This window comes from Mustela erminea, chromosome X, assembly GCF_009829155.1.
Source record: "Mustela erminea isolate mMusErm1 chromosome X, mMusErm1.Pri, whole genome shotgun sequence".
Classification (NCBI taxonomy): Eukaryota; Metazoa; Chordata; class Mammalia; order Carnivora; family Mustelidae; genus Mustela; species Mustela erminea.
In genome coordinates, this window is record NC_045635.1 from 64,570,521 (window position 1) to 64,591,277 (window position 20,757).

Consider the following 20,757-nt stretch of genomic DNA (forward strand, 5'->3'; position numbering starts at 1 on the left):
TAGAATTAGTGATCTAGAGGACAAAATGATAGAAAAAAAAGGAACAGGAGGAGGCCTGGAACAAACAGATTAGAAGCCATGAAAACAGAATTAGGGAAATAAATGACGCCATGAAATGTCCCAACTTCAGAATTATTGGGATCCCTGAAGGGGTGGAGAAAGAAAGAAGACTAGAAGACATAGTTAAACAAATTCTGGATGAAAATTTCCCCAATATGGGGAAGGGAACCAGCATTCTTGCCTAGAGGCAGAAAGATCAGCCCCCAAGATCAATAAATCTAGAAAGACCTCAAGACACTTGATTGTGAGACTGCTGAATCATAATTTTAGACAAGAGCTCTTGAGAGCAGCTAGGGGGAAGAGATTCCTTACATAGAGAGGAAGGTCCATCAGAATAACATCAGACCTGTCCACAGAAACCTGGCAAGCCAGAAAGGGCTAGCAAGACATATTCAGGCACTAAATGAGAAGAACATGCAGCCAAAAATACTTTATCCAGCAAAGCTGACATTCAAAATGAATGGTGAGATATAGAGCTTCTAAGACCGTCAAGGTTTAAAAGAGTATGTGACCACCAGCCATCACTATAAGAAATATTAAGAGGGGTTCTATAAAAGAAGAAAGAAGCCAAGAGTGACACAGAACAGAAGTTTACAGAGACAATCTATAGAAACGAGGACTTCACAGGTAACATGAGGTCAATAAAAAAGTATCTTTCAATGATTACTCTCAATGTGACTGGCCTAAATGCTCCCATAAAACAACACAGCACTGGGGCGCCTGGGTGGCTCAGTGGGTTGAGCCTCTGCCTTCAGCTCAGGTCATGATCCTGGGGTCCTGGGATCGAGCCCCGCATTGGGCTCTCTGCTCAGCAGGGAGCCTGCTTCCCCCTCTCTCTCTCTGCCTCCCTCTCTGCCTACTTGTGATCTCTGTCTGTCAAATACATAAATAAAATCTTTTAAAAAACAACACAGCAATGCAGATTGGATAAAATGACAGGACCCATCCATATGCTGTCTACAAGAGAACCATCTGGAACCTAAAGATACATCCAGACTGAAGTGAAGGGATAGAGAAGCATCTTTAATGCCAACGGGCCTTAAACGAAAGCTGGGGTAGCAATTCTCGTATCAGATAAATTAGATTTTAAACTAAAGACTGTAGTCAGAGCTAAAGAAGGACACTACATCATTCTTAAAGGGTCTATCCCCCAAGAAGATCTAACAATTGTCAATATTTATGCCCCCAATACAGGAGCAGCTAACTACATAAGCCAACTGTTAATCAAGATAAAGAGTCATATTGATATGAATACATTAATAATAGGGGATCTTAAGACGTCACTCTCAGTAACAGACAGATCATTCAAGCAGAAAATCAATGAAGAAACAAGAGCATTGAATGACACATTGGACCAGATGGACCTCATACATATATACAGAACATTCCACCCTAAAACAACAGAATACATATTCTACTCAAGTGCATATGGAACTTTCTCCAGAATAGACTGCATACTGGGTCACAAATCAGGGCTTAATCAATACCAAAGATTGAGATTATTCCCTGCATATTCTCAGACCACAGTGCTTTCCAACAGGAACTCAACCACAAGAAAAAGTACAGAGGAAATTCAAACACTGGAATCTAAAGACTGCCTTGCTTAGGAATGTTTGGATCAACCAGGAAATCAAAGAAGAACTTAAACAATTCATGGAAACCAATGACAATGAAGACACATCAGTCCAAAACCTATGAGATAAAGGAAAGGCAGTCCTAAGGGGGAAATACATAGCCATCCAAGCCTCACTTTAAAAAACTTAAAAATCCAGGAGCACCTGGGTGGATCAGTGGGTTACGCCTCTGCCTTCGGCTCGGGTCATGATCTCAGGGTCCTGGGATTGAGCCCTGCATCGGGCTCTCTGCTCAGCGGGGAGCCTGCTTCCTCCTCTCTCTCTCTCTCTGCCTGCCTCTCTGCCTACTTGTGATCTCTGTCAAATAAATGAATAAAATCTTAAAAAAAAAACCCAAAACTTAAAAATCCAGAATACACCAGCTGTCTTTACACCTTAAAGAACTGGAAAATCAACAACAAGCTGAGCCAACCCCACACACAATAAGGGAAATAATCAAGATTAGAGCAGGGGCACCTGGGTGGCTCAGTGGTTTAAGCTTCTGCCTTCAGCTCAGGTCATGATCTCAGGGTCCTGGGATTGAGCCCCACATCGGGCTCTCTGCTCAGCAGGGAGCCTGCTTCCCCCTCTCTCTCTGCCTGCCTCTCTGCCTACTTGTGATCTCTCTCTGTCTATCAAATAAATAAATAAATATCTTTAAAAAAAAAGATTAGAGCAGAGATCAATGAGATAAAGAAATACAGTAGAACATATTAACGAAAACAGAAGCTGATTTTTTGAAAGAATAAGATTGATAAACCACTGGCCAAACTAACCCATATGAAAACAGAGAGGACTCAAATTAATAAAGTTATGAACAAAAAGGGAGAGATCACAGCTAACACCAAGGAAGTAGAAACAATCATCAGAAGTTATTAACAGTTACATGCCAATAAGTTAAGCAACCTAGATGGAAAGGATACATTCCTGGAAACCTATAAACTTCCAAAACTGAATCAGGAAATATTGACAACCTGAATAGACCAATATCTCATGATCAAACCCCCCCCCCCAAAAACAAGAGCCCAGGACCTGATGCATTCCCTGGAGAATTCTACCAAACATTCAAAGAAGAAATAATACCTGGTCTCCTGAAGCTGCTTCAGAAAGCAGAAACAGAAGGAAAACTTCCTGATTCTTTTTTTGAAGCCACCATTACTCTGATCCCCAAACCAGGCAAAGACCCCATCAAAAAGGAAAATTTCAGACCAATATCCCTGAGGAATATGGATGCCAAGATTCTCAACAAGATCCTAGTTAATAGGATCCAACAGTACATTAAAAAGATCATCCCCCATAACCAGGTGGGATTTATCCCTGGGATGCAAGGGTGGTTCAACATTCACAAATCAATCAATGTGATAGGACAAATCAATAAGAGAAGAGAGAAGAACCACACTGTCCTCTCAATTGATGCAGAAAAAGCATCTGACAAGATACAGCATTGGTTCCTGATTAAAACCCTTCAAAGTATAGGGATAGAGGGAACATTCCTCAACTTCATAAAATCTAGGAATTAAAAACCCACAGCGAATATCATCCTCAATTGGGAAAAGCTGACAGCCTTCCCTAACACAACAAGGATGTCCACTCTCACCACTGCTGTTCAACATAGTATTAGAAGTCCTAGCAAGAGCAATCAGACAAGAAAAAGGAATAAAAGGTATTCAAATTGGCAAAGAAGTCAAACACTCTCTCTTCTCAGATGACCTGATACTTTATAAGGAAAACCCAAAAGACTCCATCCCTAAACTACTACAACTCATACAGCAATTCAGTAATGTGGCAGGATTCAAAATCAATATAGAGAAATCAGTTACTTTCTTATACACCAACAATGAAAATACAGAAAGGGAAATTAGAGAATTGATTCTATTTACTATAGCACCAAGAACCATAAGATACCTGGAAATAAACCTAACCAAAGAGGTGAATGATCGAGGAACTATGGAATGCTCGAGGAACTACAGAACACTCATGAAAGAAACTGAAGAAGAAACAAAAAGATGGAGGAGCATTCCATGCTCATGTATCAGAAGAATAAACATTATTAAAATGTCTATACTGCCCAGAGCAATGTATACTTTCAATGCCATCCTGATCAAAATTCCACCAGCATTTTTCAAAGTACTGGAACAAACAATCCTAAAATTTATATGGAACCAGAAGGGATCCCGAATTGCTAAGAAAATGTTGACAAAGAAAAACGAAACTGGGGGCAACATGCTGCCTGATTTCAAGCTTTACTACAAAGCTGTGATCACCAAGACAGCATGGTACTGACACAAAAACAGATACATAGACCAGTGGAACAGAGCAGAGAGCCCGGATATGGACCTGCAACTCTATGGTCAAATAATCTTTGACAAAGCAGAAAAAAATATCCAGTGGTAAAAAGACAGTCTCTTCAATAAATGGTGCTGGGAAAATTGGACAGCTCTATGTAGAAGAATGAAACTCGACCATTTTCTTACACCGTACACAAAGATAAACTCGAAATGGATAAAAGACCTCAACATGAGGCAGGAATCTATCAAAATCCTAGAGAGGAACATAGGCACTCAACTCTTTGACACTGGTCACAAAACTTCTTTCAAGACATGTCCCCAAAGGCAAAGGAAACAAAAGCAAAAATGAACTTTTGGGACTTCAACAAGATTGAAAGTTTCTGCACAGCAAAGGAAACAGTCAACAAAACAAAGAGGCAACCCATGGAATGGGAGAAGATATTCCCATATGACACTACAGACAAAGGGCTGTTATCCATGATCTATAAAGAACTCCTCAAACTCAACACACACAAAACAGATAATCACATCAAAAAATGGGCAGAAGATATGAACAGACACTTCTCCAATGAAGACATACAAATGGCTATCAGACACATGAAAAAATGTTCATCATCATTAGCCCTCAGGGAGATTCAAATGAAAACCACATTGAGATATCACCTTACACCAGTTAGAATGGCCAAAGTCAACAAGACATTAAGCAACAGTTGGAAAGGATGTGGAGAAAGGGGAACCCTCTTCCACTGTTGGTGGGAATGCAAGTTGGTGCAGCCACTTTGGAAAACAATGTGGAGATTCCTTAAGAAATTAAAATCAGAGCTACCCTATGACCCTGCAATTGGACTACTGGGTATTTACCCCAAAGATACAGATGTAGTGAAAAGAAGGGCCATCTTTACCCCAATGTTCATAGCAGCAATGGCCACAGTTGCCAAACTGTGGAAAGAACCAAGATGCCCTTCAACAGATGAATGGATAAAGAGGATATGGTCCATACACACAATGGAGTATTATGCTTCCATCAGAAAAGATGAATACTCAACTTTTTTATCAATATGGACAGGACTGGAGGAGATTATGCTGAGTGAAATAAGTCAAGCAGAGAGAGTCAATTATCATATGGTTTCACTTAGTTGTGGAGCATAAGGAATAACACGGAGGACATTGGGAGATGGAGAGGAGAAGTGAATTGGGGGAAATCGGAGGGGGAGACAAACCATGAGAGACTGTGAACTCTGAGAAACAAACTGAGGGTTTTGGAGGAGAGGGGGGTGGGGGTTGGGTGAGCCTGGTGTTGGGTATTAAGGAGGGTACGTATTGCATGGAGCACTGGGTGAAACGCATAAACAATGAATTTTGGAACACACACACACACACAAAAATTAAATTAAATTTCAAAAAAAGAGTCCAGATGTCCATCGGCAGATGAATAGATAAAGATGTGGTGTGCTGGGGCACCTGGGTGTTCAGTTGGTTAAGCCTTTGCCTTCTGCTCATGTCATGATCTCAGCATCCTGGGATTGAGCCCCTGGTTGGGTTCTCTGCTCTGAGGGGAGCCTGCTTCCTCCCCTCTCTCTCTGCCTGCTTCTCTGCCTAGTTGTGATTTCTGTCAAATGAATTAAAAAAAAAGATGTGGTGTGGATGGAACTAGAGGGTATTACGCTAAGTGAAATAAGTCAATCAGATAAAGACAATTATCATATGCTCTCACTCATATGTAGAATTTACAAAACAAAGCAGAGGGTCATAGGGGAAGAGAGGAAAAATGAAACAAGATGAAACCAGAAATGGAAACAAACCCTAAGAGACTCTTAATCTCAGGAAACAAACTGAGGGTTGCTGGAGTGGAGGGGAGTGGGAGGGATGGAGTGGCTGGGTGATGGACACTGGGGAGGGTATGTGTTGTGAGGAGCACTGTGTATTGTGTAAGACTGTTGAGTCAGAGACCTGTACCCCTAAAAGAAATAATATATGTTAATAATAATAATTCTTTTAATTAGATAAAAAAGCAGCAGTTTGAAAAGAACCTGGGGTACACGTGATAGAATTTTATTCACTAATTTTAGGATATGTGCTGGAGGGGAAGGGATCTACAGATATCTTTGGGAACAAAAGTGCTGGCAGACACTATTTATATTGCCCTCCCCAGCCTACATAGGCAAACACTTGCAGGAGCCAGTTCAAACACTTTCCATCTACCTTGTTACTGCCACCTACGCAGCCCTGGTGTTAGCCTGTAGACCTGCCCCACTCAACCCACCCACCTTAGCAGGTGCCCCTCCAAAGTGGCTCCTGCCCCACCATACCTGGCAGATAGTCTCAGGTGGAACTGGTACCCCTCCAAAGTGACTCCTTCCCTGGGATGAGGAGGAGATAACCACACAAAACAGCACCCCTGCAATTCCTAAAGCTGAGCCTCTTAGGTGACTGCACAAAGAGGCAGCCTTGCCCTTCCCTGCATCTGCAGCTATTGCAGCACCTAGCTACAGACAACCAGGGTTAGGGCCAGACCCACCCAACAGCAAGCCCATGAGTACTGCAGCAGGGCCTCTCAACAGTGTGGAAAGGAATCCCTGCCCAATACAGCTGCAGTAGGTGAAGGAGGTCACTGAATCTGATTGGGCTGAGGGCCAACCCTGCCCACCAGCACGCTCACAGCCATCATAGCTCATCTACAAAAGGAGGGCACATTCAGTTCACACAGGGAGACACCTGGTTCCAGTGAACAGGGGTGGTTGTGATACAGGGCACCATAAGGCTTTTTCTACACAAGGCTACTACTTTCAAGACTAGGAGACACAGTTGACCTACCTAATACACATTAACAAACACAGAGAAATAGACAAAATGAGGAGAAAGAGGAATGTGTCCCAATTAAGAGAACAAGGCAAAATCACAGAAAAAGAGTGAAACAAAAAGGACATAAACAGTATGTCTGATGAAGAACTCAAAGTAATGGTCATAAATGTACTCACTGGACTTGAGAAAAGAGTGGATGAACTCATTGAGAATCTCAAGAAAAAGATAAAACTATATATATATATATATATATATGTAAAAAGAACCACGGGGTCCCTGGGTGGCTCAGTGTGTTAAAGCCTCTGCCTTTGGCTCAGGTTATGATCCCAGGGTCCTGGGATCGAGCCCCACATCGGGCTCTCCTCTCGGTGGGGAGCCTGCTTCCTCATCTCTCTCTGCCTGCTTCTCTGCCTACATGTGATCTCTCTCTCTATCAAATAAATAAATAAATAAAATCTTTAAAAAAAAAAAGAACCAGAGAGAGCTGAAAACCACAACAACTGAATTAAAAAACACATTAGAGGGAATCAACAGCAGACTGGGAGACAAAGAAGAATGGATCAGCAATCTGGAAGAGAGAGTAATAGAAAGCAAAAAAACTTAACAGCAGAAAGATAAGAGTAATTAAGAAAGAGAACAGCTTGGGGTGCCTAGGTGGCTCAGTGGGTTAAAGCCTCTGCCTTTGGCTCGGATCATGATCCCAGGGTGCTGGGATCGAACCCCACATCAGGCTTTCTGCTCCGCAGGGAGCCTGCTTCCTCCTCTCTCTCTGCCTGCCTCTCTGCCTACTTATGATTTCTGTCTGTCAAATAAACAAATAAAATCCTTTAAAAAAAAAGAAAAAAGAAAGAGAACAGCTTGAGGGACCTCTATGATGTCATCAAGTATAGTGGCATTTGCATTATAAGGATCCCAGACAGAGAAGAAAGAGAGAAGGGGGGCAGAGAAATTATTTGAAGAAATAATAGCTGAAAACTTCTCTAATATGAGGAAGGAAGACATCCAGGTCCAGGAAAGACATCCATGTCTACACAAAGACACATAATAATTAAAATGACAGAAATTAATAATAGAGAATTTTTAAAGCAACAAGAGAAATAAAAACAGTTATACAGTTATAAACTAGGGAAACCCAATAAGGCTATCAGTTGATTTTTCATCAGAGACTTTGCAGACCAGAAGAGAGTGGCAGGATAGATTCAAAGTGCTGAAAGAAAAAACCTACAACCTAATATACTCTACTGGGCAAAATTATCAACAGAATTGAAGAAAAGATAAAGTATTTCTAAGATAAAAAAAAGTTAAAGAGGTTCATCATGATTAAGCCAAACTTATGATAAATGATAAGGGAATTCTTTAAGTGAAAAAAAGCCATAACTAGAAGTAAGAAAAGTATGAAATGGGGAAATTTCAATGATGAAAGCAAAAATATAGGGAAAGCAGTAGATTACTTACTTATAAAGCCAGCATGGGAGGTAAAACACAAAAGAAGTAAAATCAATTAAATCCACAAAAATTAGTCAAGGGTTACATAAAAACTTATAAAAAATGCAAAACAGGACATCATAATCCAAGCATAACACTAGACACATCCATCAAACCACAAGGGAGAAGAAGACAAAAATAAGGAGAAGTATACAAACAACCAGAAAAAAATTAACAAATGGCAGTAAATACATACCTATACATAATGACTTTAACTGGACTAAATACTCTAATCAAAAAACATGGTAAGTGAATGGATTTAAAAAAAAAACAAGAACAGTCTATGTGCTGCCTACAAGATACTCATTTCAGACCTATAGACACAAACAGAATGAAAGTTGAGTGGAAAATATATTCTATGAAAATGGAAGCAGGAAAAAAAATCCACGTACTTAAATCAGAGAAAATAGACTTAAAACAGAAGACTGTAAAAAGAGCCATTATGTAATTACATCATTACATAATGATAAAGAGATCAACCTAACAATTGTAAATATGCACCCAACATAGGCACAACTAAATAAATGCAACAAACATTAACAGATATAAAGGGAGACATTCACAGTAATACAATAATAGTAGGGGATTTTAACATCCCACTGACATCAATGGATAGATCACTCAGACATAAAATCAATAAAAAACCAGCAGCTTTGAATGACACATTAGACAGATAGACTTCACACACAGATATAGAACATTGTATCAAAGAAAAATCCAACAAAATATACATTCTTTTGAATGTATATTTTATATATATATATATTGAAGTGCACATTCAATATTCTCCTAAAAGATAAGAAATCATGCTAGACACAAGTGTCAAAATTTAAGACAATTAGAATCATATCATGCATCATTTTTTAAAATTTAAATTCAATTAGCCAACATATAGTACATCATTAGTTTCGATATAATGTTCAATGATTCATTAGTTGCATATAACACCCTGTACTCATCACATCACAGGCCCTCCTTAATGCCAATCACCCAGTTACCTCATCCCCCGACTCATGTCCCTTTCTTCAACCTTCAGTATGTTTCCTGGTCAAGAGTCTCTCCTGGTTTGTCTCCCTCTCTGATTTCTTCCCAGTTTTCCCTCCTTTCCCCTATTTTCCTCTGCAATATTCCTTATAGTCTACATATGAGTGAAACTATATGATAACTATAGTCTTTCTCCAATTGACTTATTTCACTCAGCATAATATCCTCCAGTTCCATCTATGTTGATGTAAATGGTAGGTTATTCATCCTATCTGATGGCTAAGTAATATTCCATTGTATATATTCAAGCATCTTTTCAATCACAAATGGTATGAAACTAGAAATTAATTACAGGAAAAACAAACTAGAAAAAACACAAAGACATGGAAACTAAAAAAAAAAAAAAAGCCACAATAGGTCAACAAAGTCATCAAAAAGGAAATTGAAGAATACATGGAGATAAATGAAAATGGGAAAATAACAGTCCAAAATCTTTGGGACATAGCAAAAACAGTTCTAAGTGGGAAATTAATAGCAATAGAAACCTACCTAAAGAAAAAACAACAAAAAAATCCTAATCTAACCTTCACTTAAAGGAATTAGAAAAAGAAGAGCAATAAAAGCCTGAAGTTACTAGAAGAAAGTAAATAATTAAAATTAGAGCAGAAATTAAGATATAAAGACTTAAAAAAAGACAATAGAAAAGATCAATGAGAGGCACCTGGGCAGCTCAGTGGGAAGCTCTCTGCCTTCAGCTCTGCCTTCAGGGTCCTGGGATGAAGCCCCATATCAGGCTCTCTACTCAGCAGGGAGCCTGCTTTCCTCTCTATGACTGCCTACTTGTGATCTCTCTCTCTGTGTTAAATAAATAAATAAATAATCTTAAAAAAAAAAAAGATTAATGAAACCAAGAGCTGGTTCTCTGAAAAGATGAAAACATGTGATAAACCTTTATCAGACTAATAACACAAAAAGAGAGGATACAAATATATAAAATCAGAAATGAAAGAGGAGAAATAAAAACCAACACCACAGAAATACAAAGGATTATAAGAGAATATTGTTGAATATTATAGGTCAATAATTTGGACCAAAGAACAAACTGATAAATTCATAGAAATGTACAATCTTCCAAAGTGCATGAGGAAAAAATAGAAAATTTGAACAGACTCATTGCTACTAATGAAATTAAAATGGTCATCCAAAAAAATGCTCCTGGGTCATCCAAAAAAATGCAACAGGGGCACCTGGGTAGCTCAGTTGGTTAAAATGGCTGCCTTCTGCTCAGGTCATGATCCCGCAGTACTGGGATTGAGCCCCATGTTGGACTCCCTGCTCAGCTGAGTTCGCTTCTCCCTCTACCTCTGCTCAACACCCCCACGCCCCGCTTGTGCATGCATGTTCTCTTTCTCTCTCTCAAACAAATTAATAAAACCTTTTAAAAATTCCCTCCTAACAAAAAGAAATCCAGGACCATATGGTTTAATAGGTAAATTTTACAGCAAACATTTAAAGAAGCATTAATACCTATTCTTAAAATATCCTAAAAAATAGAAGAGGAAGGAAAACTTCCAAATTTACTTACTCTGTGAGGCCAGCATCACCCTGAACCAAAACAAGATTAAAGACACTACAATAAAGAAAATAATGGGCCAGTATCTCTGATAAACAGACACAAAATTCTTCAACAAAATATTATCAAACTGAGGGGCACCTGGGTGGCTCAGTGGGTTAAGCCTCTGCCGTCAGCTCAGGTCATTCTCGGGGCCCTGGGATCAAGCCCCACATTAGGCTCTCTACTCAGCGGGGAGCCTGCTTCCCTTCCTCTCTCTCTCTGCCTGCCTCTCTGCCTACTTGTCTTCTCTGTCTGTCAAATAAATAAAATCTTTAAAAAAATATTACCAAACTGAATTAAACAATACTTTAAAAGGATCATTAACCACAATCAACTGGTATTTATTCTAGGGATGCAAAGATGATTCCATATTCACAAATCAATTGATGTAATATATCATATTAACAAAAGGATGGATTAAAAACTGTGTGATAAAAAAGCATCTGACAGGGCGCCTGGGTGGCTCAGTGGGTTAAGCCGCTGCCTTTGGCTCAGGTCATGATCTCAGGGTCCTGGGATCGAGTCCCGCATCGGGCTCTCTGCTCGGCAGGGAGCCTGCTTCCTCCTCTCTCTCTCTCTGCCTGCCTCTCTGCCTACTTGTGATCTCTCTGTCAAATAAATAAAAATTAAAAAAAAAAAAGCATCTGACAATATACATCTGTTCACAATAGAAACTCTCAGCAAAGTGGCTTTAGAGAAAACATATCTCCACATAATAAAGGCCACAAATGAAAAACCCACAGCGAATATATTCAATGGTGAAACCCTAAAGGTTTTTCCTCTAAGATCAGCAACAAGTTAAAGATATGCATTCTTGTCATTTTTATTCAACATAGTACTCGAAGTCCCAGCCACAGCAATCAGGCATGAAAAAGAAATAAAAGATATCCAGAGCACCTTGGTGGCTCAGTCAATTAAGGGTCTGCCTTTGGCTTGGGTCATGATTTCAAGGTCCTGGGACCAAGTCCCACATCAGGCTTCCTGCTCAGTGGACAGTCTGCTTCTCCCTCTGCCCCTCCTCCCTCACTCATGTGTGCATGCTCTCTCTTTATTGTAAAAATAAATAAATTAAAACTTTAAAAAAAAGAAATAAAAGATATCCAAATTGGTAAGGAAGAAGTCAAACTGTCACTATTTGCAGAGGACATGATACTATATATAGAAAAACTTAAAGATTCCACCAAAAATATATTAGTACTAGTATATGAGTTCAGTGATACTATGGAATACAAAATTCATATATAGAAATCTGCTGCATATCTATACACTAATAGCTAAGTAGCAAAAAGAAAATTATGAAAATAATTCCATTTACAATTATACCAAAAAGAATAAAATACCTAGGAATAAATATAACCAAGGAGGTGAAAGACCTTTACTCTGAAAACTATAATACATTGGTGAAAGAAATTGAGGACAACACAAACAAATGGAAAAATATACCATGCTTATTGATTGGAAGAGTATTGTTAAAATGTCCACAATACCCAAAGAAATCTACAGATTCAATGTAATCCATATCAAAATACCAACAGCATTTACCACAGAACTAGAACAAATACTCCTAAAATTTGTATGGAACAACAAAAGACCCCAAACAGTCAAATCAATCTTGAGAAAGAAGAAGAAAGCTGGATATATCACAATCACAGATTTCAAGCTATACTACCAGGCTAGGTAATCAAAACATTATGGTACTAGCACAAATACAGACACGAAGATCAATGGAAGAGAATAGAGAGCCCAGAAATAAACCTACACTTATATAGTCAATGAATCAAGACAGAGGAGGCTAGAAGATACAAAGGGTAAAAGATGGTCTCTTCAACAAACTATGCTGGTAAAAGTGGACAGCTACATAAAAGAATAAAACTAGACCACTTTCTTATACCATATACGAAAACAAACTTAAAATGGATTAAAGACCTAAATGTAAGACATAAAACCATAAATCTAAAGGAAAACATACACAGTAATTTCTTGGACATTGGCTCCCAAAACATATTTATGCATATGTCTCTTCAGGCAGGGGAAATTAAGTAAAAAATAAACTACTGGGACTACACCAAAATTAAAAGCTTTCGCATACTGAAAGACACCAACAAAATGAAAAGGCAACCTACTGTATAGAAGAAGATATATGCAAATGACATATCCAATAAGGGGTTACTATCCAAAATATATCAAGAACATACATAACTCAACACCAAAAAGAACCAAAAAATCCAATTTAAAAATGGGGAGAGGGGGCTCCTGGGTGGCTCAGTCATTAAGCGTCTGATTTCAGCCCAGGTCATGATCCCAGGGTCCTGGGATCGAGCCCTGCATTGGGCTCCCTGCTTCTCCCTCTCCCATGCCCCCTGCTTGTGTTCCCTTTCTCACTGTCCCTCTCTGTCAAATAAATAAATAGAATCTTTTAAAAAAATTTTAAAAAATTGGCAGAGAACCTGAATAGTTTTTTCCAAAGACATATAGATGGCCAATAGACATGTGAAAAGATGCTCAACATCACTAATCATCAGAGAAATGCAAATCAAAACAATGAGATATCCCCTCACACCTGTCAGGATGGCTCAAATCAAAAAGACAAGAGGGGCACCTGGGTGGCTCAGTGGATTAAGCCACTGCCTTCGGCTCAGGTCATGATCTCGGTGTCCTGGGATCAAGCCCCACATCGGGCTCTTTGCTCGGCGGGGAGCCTGCTTCTCTCTCTCTCTCTGCCTGCCTCTCTGCCTACTTGTGATCTCTCTCTCTCTGTCAAATAAATAAATAAAATCTTAAAAAAAAGACAAGAAATAACAAGTGTTGGAGAAGATGTGAAGAAAAGAGAACCCCTGTGCACTACTGGTGGAAATGTAAATTGGTGTAACCAGTATGGAAAGCAATATGAATCCTCAAAACATTAAAAATGGATCACATGGGGCGCCTGGGTGGCTCAGTGGGTTGGGCCGCTGCCTTCGGCTCAGGTCATGATCTCAGAGTCCTGGGATCGAGTCCCGCATCGGGCTCTCTGCTGAGCAGAGAGCCTGCTTCCCTCTCTCTCTCTCTCTGGCTGTCTCTCCATCTACTTGTGATTTCTCTCTGTCAAATTAATAAAAATTTAAAAAAAATTAAAAAAAAATGGATCACATGATCCAGGAATCTAACTATTGAGTATTTACCCAAAGAAAATGAAAACGTGGGTGCCTGGGTGGCTCAGTGGGTTAAGCCACTGCCTTCGGCTCAGGTCATGATCTCAGGGTCCTGGGATCGAGTCCCGCATCGGGCTCTCTGCTCAGCAGGGAGCCTGCTTCCTCCTCTCTCTCTGCCTGCCTCTCTGCCTACTTGTGATCTCTCTCTGTCAAGTAAATAAATAAAATCTTTAAAAAAAAAAAAAAGAAAATGAAAACGTGAACTAGAAAAGATATACAAATTCTTACTTATTGCAGAGACATCTATAATAGCCAAAATATGTACACACACACACACACACACACACACACACACACTATCACTCAGCCATAAAAAAGAATGAAATTTTGCCATTTATGACAACATGGCTGGACCTAGAGGGTATTTTGCTAAGTGAAATAAGACAGAGAAGGACAAATACCATATGACTTCACTTACATGTGGAATCTAAAAAACATACAAACAAATAGACTCAGAAAAACAGAGAACAAACATGGTTGATAGAGGGAAGTGGAGATGGGCAAAATAGGTGAAGGGGATTAAGAGGAACAAACTTCTGGTTATAAAATAAGGAAGTCACAGAAACATAAAGTATAGCATAGGGTATATAGTCAATAATATTGCAATAACATTGTGTGGTAATGGACAGTGATTACCCTTATGTTGAGCCCTAAGTAATGAATGGAACTGTCAAATCACTATGTTGTACACCTGAAAGCAATGTAACATCATATACCCAGTATACTTAGATAATAAGAAATATATAAATAAAACTTCTTGTGTCTATTGAAAAAGATATATTCCACTTTATCTATAGTTAACTTATCCCTACTTAATAACATAAGCCAAAGATCTTACCATCTGAAATACATCAGAGCCTTCATCAAAATCCACCATAGCAAAAAATATCCTATTGGTAAATGCACTGGAGTATCGCCAGGAGTTTGCCAGGATCTGGAATTCTTCATCAGCTTGCCTGGATATAATCAGATATATGAAGATAACATATAAAACATTTTTTAAAGACTTTATTTATTTGACAGAGAGAAACACAGCAAGACAAACACAAGTAGTGGGAGTTGGAGAGGAGGAAGCAGGCCTCCCTCCAAGCAGGAAGCCAGATGTAGGGCTCAATCCCAGGACCCTGGGATCCTGACCTAAGCCAAAGGCAGATGCCAAACAACCGAGCCACCCAGGCACCCCCATATATTTTAAAATGAACATTTTTAAACATTATTGAAAAATAACAATACATTATTTTAAAAATACTTTAAAAATACATTAAAAATTTTTTTAAAAACCATTATTTTTAAATGAACATTTTAAAATGAACAGAGCCGGGGCACCTGGGCGGCTCAGTGGGTTAAGCCGCTGCCTTCAGCTCGGGTCGTGATCTCGGGGTCCTGGGATTGAGCCCCACATTGGGCTCTCTGCTCGGTGGGGAGCCTGCTTCCCTCTCTCTCTCTCTCTCTGCCTGCCTCTCTGCCTACTTGTGATCTCTACCTGTCAAGTAAATAAATAAATAAAATCTTAAAAAAAAATAAAATAAAATGAACAGAGCCAAAGAAGCAATAGCAGTTTTTGCAATGGGAGAAATATTTTTGAGAGAGAGATAGACAGAGACACAGAGAGAGGGAGAGTGAGAGAGAGACAAACATCAGTCAGGTTCTGCTGACAGGGTCAGGACAAACCTTGGAAAATATTGCCATTGTTTTGGCATAAGAGAAGCCTTATTCTAAGTGTTGGGAATTTCAATAGAAAGTAGTTACTTGATTCAGCTTCATACATTGTGCTTGTTTCTTATCTCAGAGGTCTTTAGGCAGTCATTGGAAAAATCCAGCTAATTGTCCGAACAATTTTTAACATCCTAAATTATTTTTAAGGGTTCAAAGACGAGGTTGAAGTATTTCCAGAGAAAGTATACTATAATTGTAATCCATTTTATAAATCTAACATGACATTATTTAGTAAATAAAAATACAGTCAGATGAATTATTAGGGTGAAAGATAACAAGGATCTAGGGAATTGAGATTAATTAAAACCTCAAGTCATATTTGACTTTTCCCTTATTGCCCATATGCTTTCAGTTTCCAAGATGTGATAATTCTTCATTTGCGATTATCTTTTCACTCCATCCCTTCCCATTTATTTTCACTGCTATCAGCTAAAGTCAGATCCTTAATATCAGACGTTACAATATAAAACGTTGACTCTAGTTTCTCCTCTTCCAATCCTTCTTACACTACAATATATATCAGTCTTCCTAAATTACTATCTTCCTGAAACTCCTACTCTTCTCCACTGTTGCTTTTCTACTACCTTCAGAACAGTCTCCAAGCTTTTCACTGGTTATTCAAGGTTCTTTATCATCCAGTTCCAATAAGGCATCTAACTATTAGTAGCCTTACTACTTATCAGTATAAAACAAGATCTCTTAATTCTGGCACTTTATTTACCACTATCTCTGTACCCCTGCACTTATCTTTACTTCTAATCAAAATATCCTGCTTCTATCTAAATCTGATCCATCTATCTAGCCCTAATACAAATCCCTTCGTCTCCATTAGACCAACCCAATCTTCCTGTTATATGTCCGTCCTGAAGTTCTGTAGTATATATATATTTTTACAGATTTTATTTATTTATTTGACAGACAGAGATCACAAGTAGGCAGAGAGGCAGGCTGAGACAGAGAATAGAGGAAACAGGCTTCCCTCTGAGCAGAGAGCCTGCCTGATGCAGGGCTCAATCTCGGGACCCTGCGATCATGACCTGAGCTGAAGGCAGGGGCTTTAACCCACTGAGCCACCCAGGCGCCCCTCTGTATTATTTATAATGCACATAATCCATTTGGTACTTAATTATAAATTGCCCTATATTGGAAGCTAAATTTTCACATGTGGAATTCATTTTCCTAGCCAATGATAAGGGTAGGATATCTTATACTTCTCATCCTGATAGCACCAAATATATAGTATTATACACAGTGCTGTTAATTTTATTTTTTGAATGAGTTTAGGAAAATGTGAGCTAATTTTAAATTTGGTCTTATAGAAAGATACTAAAAAAATACTTAGTTTAATAAGAATGTCATTAATTTGCATTTAGTACAGAATTATGAAGAAGTTTGTGTTTGTTCCCTAAGATTTTGTATACTCCTGACTGCTGAGTGAAATGACTAAATTAAGAGTGATTCCAGGGCGCCTGGGTGGCTCAGTGGGTTGGGCCGCTGCCTTCGGCTCAGGTCATGATCTCAGGGTCCTGGGATCGAGTCCCGCATCGGGCTCTCTGCTCAGCAGGGAGCCTGCTTCCTTCTCTCTCTCTCTCTCTGCCTGCCTCTCAGTGTACTTGTAATTTCTCTCTGTCAAATAAATAAATAAAATCTTTAAAAAAAAAAGAGTGATTCCAGATTTTAAGTTTATGCATAATTAATACCTACTATCCAACATATGTACCCAAAAATAAGTACTCTGGGATCAAATACCTTGACTATCTCCTACCTCTGGGGGAAAATCCTTTAAGAAGAGTTGGAAAGTCTTGGGGTAGCATAATGCATATTCTAAAAAAAATTGCCTAATCCTTCACATGGACACACAGGCTGTCAGAATTTGGAAAGCCTTCAAGAGTTTATTAAATAAGTTCTTCACAGGGTAGCTTTGTCATTTTATTTAACATGAATTCCCTGTTCACATATTGATCTAAAAATATAAGTTAAAAAAAACACTGGGCGCCTGGGTGGCTCAGTGGGTTAAGCCGCTGCCTTCGGCTCAGGTCATGATCTCGGGGTCCTGGGATCGAGGCCCGTATCGGGCTTTCTGCTCAGCAGGGAGCCTGCTTCCCTCTCTCTCTCTCTCTGCCTGCCTCTCCATCTACTTGTGATTTCTCTCTGTCAAATAAATAAATAAAATCTTTAAAAAAAAAAAAAAACACAAAAAGCAAAAGCTAACCTATGTTTTAGTACCCACTATTTTTAATTTTGTTTAAAGAAATATATCCTGGGATGTCTGGGTGGATCAGTGGGTTAAGCGTCTGCCTTCGGCTCAGGTTATGATCCTAGAGTCCTGGGATCAAGTTCCGTATCAGGCTTCTTGCTCAGTGGGGAGCCTGCTTCTCCCTCCACCAGCTACTTCCCCTGCTTGTGCTCATTCTTGCACTCTCTGACAAATAAATAAATAAAATCTTTAAAAAAATAAATATAGTCTTTTTGTTAAAAGAAATATCAATCTTTTTTCCCAAGATCATTTAGAAACAGTAAAATAAAATCAATAAACCAATGTTTGATGAAAGTTTAAGTGATGGGCGCCTGGGTGGCTCAGTGGGTTAAAGCCTCTGCCTTCGGCTCAGGTCATGATCTCAGGGTCCTGGGATCGAGGCCCACATCGGGCTCTCTGCTCAGCAGGGAGCCTGCTTCCTCCTCTCTCTCTCTCTCTGCCTGCCTCTCTGCCAACTTGTGATCTCTGTCTGTCAAATAAATAAATAAAAATCTTTAAAAAGAAAGTTTAAGTGAGATTAGTCTCCATTTCCAAGGTTTTTAATCACTCAGAATAATCTAGAAAAAAAGGAAATATCTCTAAATCATACATCTTCATTTTCTAAAAACATTCTCTTGTAATTCCAAATTGGGATGTAGCTATCATTATTGCATTAGTAAGTATCTCTAGCTTTGGGTAGACCAGGTAAAAGATTCTGGAACCTATCTCTTCATAAATGAGAGAATATTTGCTTTACTTACCTTCTGGGCTTGTTGTATAAAATAAGAGTACGAAACTGGAAGCACTGACAAATAATAAAATACTACATCAACCCAACTGGCATACATTTATATAAGTTGATACCAATTTATACGACGATTATTCAATTTTTAAGTTATTCCTATCGTGGCTATCACAATACTTTATCCTTGCTCTTTGTTCCCACTTTGTGCCTACTAATGTGGGCAACCAAGAAATGACTATAAAAGGGGCAGTATGTGCTACTACAGACATCCTAAGTAAGACACACACAATAATTGTTTATGTACCCACTGAACTAATTTGGTTATTCTGGGATTGAGAAACGGTTAAAATATTATGTTATTTAATTTTAAAGTGTAGTTGAAAGTTCATACTTGCACACAACACACTGTCTGTGAAGTTGGAGAGCAGTGAACATGACAATAACGGAGTAGTTTCTTGGTGGGGCTTTAACAAGGCGACGGAACTTGTCTCCATTCATTCTTATTACAGGTCTTTTATTGGTCCATTCCATCAGTTGACTAACCTTTTCTGATAACACCATCTAAAAAAGAAAAAAAGGGAGGAACATGGTGTTAATGTTCTCAGCATGGCATTTGAAGTTCCTTTAAAAAAAAAAAAAGATTTCATTTATTTATTTGACAGAGAGATCACAAGTAGGCAGAGAGGCAGGCAGAGAGAGAGGGGGAATCAGGCTCCCCACTGAGCAGAGAGCCCAATGTGGGGCTCAATCCCAGGACACTGAGACCATGATCTGAGCTGCAGGCAGAGGTTTAACCCACTGAGCCACCCAGGTGCCCCTTGAAGTTCCTTTTAACTAGGCAACTTACCTAAAACAAAGACTAACAAGCAGAGGCATATAGAAAATGTGAGAAACCTAAAAATAAAATCTGATAATTGGGCCTGATAATAATTATTCTTAAAATTCTATTATTTCATGATGAGATTTAATCGGATACTACACTGTTGATGTGAATTACTTATTTATACTAATAAACAAAATATAAAATCATAAAACATTTCATTTGCCAAAGATTCCAAAGAATGTTGAATTAAACCAGTTAGTTTATTTTTTTAAAGATTTTATTTATTCATTTGACAGAGAGAGACACAGTGAGAGAGGGAACACAAGCAGGGGAAGTGGGAGAGGGAGAAGCAGGCTTCTTGCCAACCAGGGAGCCTGATGCAGGGCTCAATCCCAGGACCCTGGAATCATGACCTGAGCCGAAGACATACGCTTAACAACTGAGCCACCCAGGTGCCCCTAACCCAGTTAGTTTTGTACAAGATTTTGCTTCTCAAAACCAAAACAAAATAAAAACAAAACACACCTATAAAGAAGCTGGAGTATTAAAACAATCTTGAAAACAAAGAATAATAATGGGAGGGGACACCTGGGTGGCTCAGTCAGTTAAACACCTGCCTCTGGCTTGGGTCATGATCCCAGGGTCCTGGGATGAATTCCCACATGGGGCTCCTTGCTCAGCAGAAGCTTGCTTCTTCCTCTGCCTTCTGCTCCCCCTGCTTGTGCTCTCCCTCCCTCTCTGAGAAGTAAATAAATAAATAAATAAATAAAATCTTTTTAAAAAAGAATAAAATGGGGTATCACTCTACCTGATTTTAAGGTTTACTATACAGCTATAGTAAGCAAGGCAGAGTGGTACAGATGAAAGAATAGACTCATAGATCAATGGCACAGAAACAGACCTACACTGAGTATAGACAACTGATTTTTCATAAAGGTGCAAAAACTCAGTAAAGCAAGGCTAGTCTTTTCAACAAATAGTGCTGGAGCAATTGGACATCCATTATCAAAAATAGGAATCTCAAACTAAACTTCATACTTTATACAAAAATTAAGTCAAACTGATTATATACTTAAACATAAAAATGAAAACTATGAAAATTAGAAAAAAGGAAAAAGGGGAACCTGGCCAGCTCAGTCAGTGGAGCATGTGACTTTTGATATCAGGATTGTGAGTTCAAGCCCCACACTGGGCATACA

At 38.9% G+C, this 20,757-nt stretch overlaps 1 protein-coding gene across 2 annotated transcripts in view; it reads right to left on the bottom strand.

The window, feature by feature from the left end:
• The window catches only part of MAGT1 (magnesium transporter 1), a 79,772-nt gene that overhangs the window by 47,699 nt on the left and 11,316 nt on the right, over positions 1 to 20,757 (bottom strand). For both annotated transcript variants that reach the window (XM_032330517.1, XM_032330518.1), the window contains exons 2-3: positions 19,127 to 19,296; positions 14,877 to 14,994 (exon numbers count right to left, since the gene is read on the bottom strand). In XM_032330517.1, the coding sequence (XP_032186408.1) occupies positions 14,877 to 14,994; positions 19,127 to 19,296 (288 nt within the window). The remainder of the gene's footprint in view (positions 1 to 14,876; positions 14,995 to 19,126; positions 19,297 to 20,757) is intronic.